The 4391-nt window shown below is 38.3% G+C and overlaps 2 protein-coding genes across 3 annotated transcripts in view; both read left to right on the forward strand.

The window, feature by feature from the left end:
* LOC116031004 (putative pre-16S rRNA nuclease) overlaps window positions 1-178 on the forward strand; it is a 518904-nt gene extending 518726 nt beyond the window's left edge. For both annotated transcript variants that reach the window (XM_031273429.1, XM_031273430.1), the window contains exon 8: window positions 34-178. In XM_031273429.1, coding sequence (XP_031129289.1) covers window positions 34-72 — 39 coding nt within the window. In that variant the 3' untranslated portion in view covers window positions 73-178. The remainder of the gene's footprint in view (window positions 1-33) is intronic.
* A 212-nt stretch (window positions 179-390) lies between these two features.
* LOC116030983 (small ribosomal subunit biogenesis GTPase RsgA 1, mitochondrial-like) lies at window positions 391-4391 on the forward strand. Its single transcript, XM_031273398.1, has 6 exons — window positions 391-655; window positions 1401-2167; window positions 2847-3071; window positions 3162-3356; window positions 3430-3623; window positions 3985-4391. The coding sequence occupies exons 2-6, from the start codon at window positions 1466-1468 to the stop codon at window positions 4172-4174; spliced, it is 1506 nt and encodes a 501-aa protein (XP_031129258.1). The 5' UTR covers window positions 391-655; window positions 1401-1465; the 3' UTR covers window positions 4175-4391.

Raw genomic sequence — 4391 nt, forward strand, 5'->3', positions numbered from 1 at the left:
GCTAGAAGTGATGCAACAAAGGATAGTGAAGAGGCAACTGATGAAGATGGAATTAAACCTTCAGTTGCATGAATGTATTTCATTTAGCCTGTAGATTGCAGCATAGAAATGAATGAAGAAAGAATTGATGTTATTCACTTATTCAAGCAAAAAGGGGAAACAAAAGCATTAAATATTAGAATTGTGTTTTCATTCTAACTTGATTCTAAGGAAAGTGAAGCCATATACCTAAGCTCTAGAGTTATTATTATTATTATTATTTTTTTTTGAAAACCAAACCAATACTGATATATTAATGAATGAGGTTTTGAATACGTACGGGGGAGTCGTGTCACAATTTAATTACCTTTAAAGTGTTATAGACATAAAAAAAAATTGACAATATTAAGTAAAGTTTTAGACTCTTAGTTACACAAAAAGAAAAAAAGAAAATAAAGAAAAAGACACAAGTCTAGTAATTTCCTGTAAAGAAGTTAAAAGCCTTTATTCAGAGAAAAATAACCTAAGCTACACTCCCTATCTCCTCCGGTCATCCATGCTGCCCCCTCTCACTCTCTCCTCACGGTTTTGTCAAGTCTCACAATCGCCGTCACTCATCGGTTTCAGCCTATCACCGTGCGCCCAAAATTCAGTGTGTTTAGCGGAAGAACCAGAGGTCAGTTTTTTTCATTTTAAATTTCTTTTATTTCTTTTCTTGTGAGTCGGTCGAAGGGCTACTGCTTGAGTTGATTCTGTGTCATGGTTACTGCTGTTTACGTACCAAGAATGGATGGATGGATTTGTGGATTGGGTAATTGGATTTTTCCTGTAAATGAGTACATTCATTTTGTTTTTGGGTGAGCTACATGCAATAGCTGCAATTGATAAGGTGCTAATTTGGTGTTGCATTGTAATGCCTACCAAGTGTTTGATGTAATGTCCCTGATGCAGTCTACCCTGGTTTACTCTGGTTCTTTTTTGGGAGATTGATATTCTTTGATTTATTGGCCAATTCTTGTTTTCACTGCTTCATTGTTTGGCCATTGTTGTATAGAACACTTTTGCTTTTGGTTCTACCAAACTATAACGGGTCAAGACTCAAAGGGGGTTCTAATCTTTTATTCTTCCTCCTTGGAGGAGAGCAGACAAAATCTTATGTACTATATGTGTTTCTTCCATCCTTAATATTCACTAAATGTAAGTATAGTATAAATACAGATTATTCAATTGAAGAATTTTGATTAATATATGGTTAAGTTAGTTTGATGATTTATTTTTGAGCTAGGCGTTTGAAATAAATATTTGATTTAGACGCACATGTAATTTGTATTTATTAACTACTAGTAATGCTTGATTGGGTAGTGGAGAGCTAGTTTACTCATTGGGTTTTTATCTCACTCTTATTTTTCCATGTTTTTCAGATTAGTAAGTGGATTTGGGGAAATAACAGAGAGCATAACAAATTTGTCTTCTATTTTCTCAATCAATGAAAATCGCTTCAATGTCTCTTCTCCGGCCACGTGTGGTGCCGCTTCTATTTTCAACTTTCAGTGCCTCGGCCTCACGGAACACCTACTTATCTTCCCCATTCGCCATTGTCTTGGCAGCTCGCCATCACCACCAAGGCTCTAAGAATGCTCCTAGGAAACTACAACAGCCGAATAAGAACCTCCTCAAGGCTCGTGAGACTATCAAGCAATTCTCGCCTCTAGCTCCGGTTCTCTCCAGCGAAGATAAAACAAATCTCTCTCAGGACCAAGCAGTGGGAATGGTTGCTGCTTCACAGGCTAATTTCATGCGTGTTATAGTGCAATCATTGCCTTCGGAAGTTTGTAGTGGTTCTGGACTGGTAGAAGGTTTCACTGATGCTCCGGGAGTTGGAGTGGAACTACTATGTGTGGTGAAGGCGGTGTTGAAGAAGATCAAGAGGAGAGTGTTGGTTGGGGATAAGGTTTTAGTAGGTTCGATTGATTGGGTGGACAGACGGGGAATGATAGAAAATGTGTTTGAGAGGAAGTGCGAGATTTTGGACCCTCCTGTGGCGAACGTGGATCATTTGCTAGTGTTGTTTTCAATGGAGCAACCGAAACTTGAGCCCTTTTCTCTCACTAGGTTCCTTATTGAGGCTGAGTCAACTGGAATTCCTTTTACTCTTGCATTGAACAAGTGTGAACTTGTTCCTGAAGAGGTTTGTATCTTCTTGAATATGATAATTAGCCTTTAAATATTTATGATCAGAGTACTATTAGACATCAGTGTTATTTGAAACACTTATATGACTTCGATAAGACTTTCTTATTTTTCAAACTATCAAACCCCTAAAAGAAATATGAACTATGAATTGTGTGTTGTTACTGCTATGAAAATGATTTTTGGAGTGTGCAATGGATCTCTTGATGACTCATTAGCTGTGCATGTTATTTTTTATATTCTGGGAATATGATTACATTGCGATATATTGGGGAGAATTTTCTAGTTCTATGTTAATAGTTGACATTTGTGCATTTCATGCACCATACCTGTCCTGTCTTGTGGATTCTAACCCATCTCTTTGGGTGTATACTCCACCTATATGTTGCTGTAGTTTTAACAAACACAGTACTACACTTGGCTGCCAATTTCTCATGCATGTGTTGTGTCTGACATAATTTATCATTTAGAGTTCTCTTTATGTGATGAACTTTGGTAGAGAATGCTCTAATAAAATCTCCACTGCTTTTAATGTAGTGAGCTTTTGAAACCCCATAATGTACCCATGTTGGGTTCTACATTGTAGGGTTCAGATCCTTGGTTTCCTTTTGTTTATTTATTTCACATTAAATACCAAATCTATATCGATAATTATGAGGGCTATATAACTTCTGCAGACATTGGCTGCATGGAAATCTAGGCTTCGTAAATGGGGTTATGAACCTATCTTTTGCAGTGTGGAATCACAGCGTGGAATTGATACTTTGCTGTTCATTATGAGAGAACAGACCTCAGTAATTGTTGGCCCTAGTGGTGTTGGAAAATCCAGTCTCATTAATGCTATGAGATTCAATAAGCGTGGTGCTGTTGGTGTTGGCGAAGGAGATAACTGTTCAAACCTAGTAAACATTGCCTCTTCTACTGTTGGTGTTGTAATTTCATTGTTATGTTTCTAAGCCTCTAACATCTTGTTTCCTGGATCACCTTATCAGATTCTGGATAGCAAATGGTTTGAAGAACAACGTGTTGGTGAAGTGTCTACAAGAAGTGGAAGAGGGAAACATACCACTAGGAATGTTTCTTTACTTCCACTATCTGAAGGAGGGTATCTCGCAGATACTCCAGGATTCTGCCATCCTAGTTTGATGAAAGTGACAAAGCAATCTCTCGCAGAACATTTTCCCGAGGTTGGTTTTCGAGGATTAACCTTTATTTCTCCTTTTAAATAACCAAACAGCTGAAGCATTATTTTCTCAACAGATCCAAAAAATGCTTAAAGAAAAAGAACCAGCAAAGTGTTCTTTCAGCAACTGCTTACATCTTGGTGAACCGGGGTGCCTTGTTGGAGGAGACTGGGAAAGATACCCATACTACCTTCAGTTGCTTGATGAAATCAAAATCAGAGAGGAGTTTCAGCTTAGGGTAGTGGGGACTAAACGAGAAAGTGATGTGAGGTATGCTATAGTATCATTAACCAAATTCATTCTTATCTAGCTAAAAGAAAACGAATTGATTGTCCCCTGTTAGGATCAAGCACTTACCACCCAACAATCCCCTAGCCACCGCATGTTGGACTTGGCCCTTTACCGGCCTTTGCCCAACAATTCCCTCTCCTAGCGAACCTGTGGCTTGCCTCTGATACCAGGATTAAGCTTTTACCTCTATGCTAAAAGCTATAGTTCATAGCAAAGGCACTAACTTTATTTTCTTATACCGCCACACATTTTCGAGAGGCAGGATGCTGGACTTGACCCACATTCCCTATTCAATCTTACTACCTTTTTTGTTTTCGTATTTCGTGTTTTGTCCTTTCAGGTATAAAGTAGGAGACAAAGGCGTTATACAAGCTGAACCGCGCTTAGAACCCAAGAAGCACAGGAGACAATCTCGTAAGAGACTGAACCAATCAGTCTTAGATGAGTTGGATGAACTTGATGATGAGGATGAAGAGACACTGGATGATGACAACCCAATATTGAGAGCAATGAAGCAAGAAAACTCATAGGATGAAACTCGATTATATTGTTGGAAATTCTGAGGACGACTGGCAATCAACCATTGTTAATATGGCTAGAGTGTAAAGAGAGGTAAATGTAAATGCTGCTTCGAGCTGAATAGTTATGGTGAGTTGAAGCTATGATGACCTTTTTGGTTGGTTACTTGGTTATGGCTTCAGCTGGATGTGTACATAGCATGGATATTAACCAATAAATGAGCTTTTT

The sequence above is a fragment of the Ipomoea triloba genome, chromosome 9 (genome assembly GCF_003576645.1).
Source record: "Ipomoea triloba cultivar NCNSP0323 chromosome 9, ASM357664v1".
Lineage (NCBI taxonomy): Eukaryota > Viridiplantae > Streptophyta > Magnoliopsida > Solanales > Convolvulaceae > Ipomoea > Ipomoea triloba.

Bases quoted from the DNA above. Each gene is read 5' to 3' on its own strand.
- LOC116030983 (XM_031273398.1), top strand. From the start codon at position 1,466: ATGAAAATCGCTTCAATGTCTCTTCTCCGGCCACGTGTGGTGCCGCTT. The intron at 2,168-2,846 runs GTTTGTATCTTC...TAACTTCTGCAG, and splicing joins GTGAACTTGTTCCTGAAGAG to ACATTGGCTGCATGGAAATC. The intron at 3,357-3,429 runs GTTGGTTTTCGA...TTTTCTCAACAG, and splicing joins TCGCAGAACATTTTCCCGAG to ATCCAAAAAATGCTTAAAGA.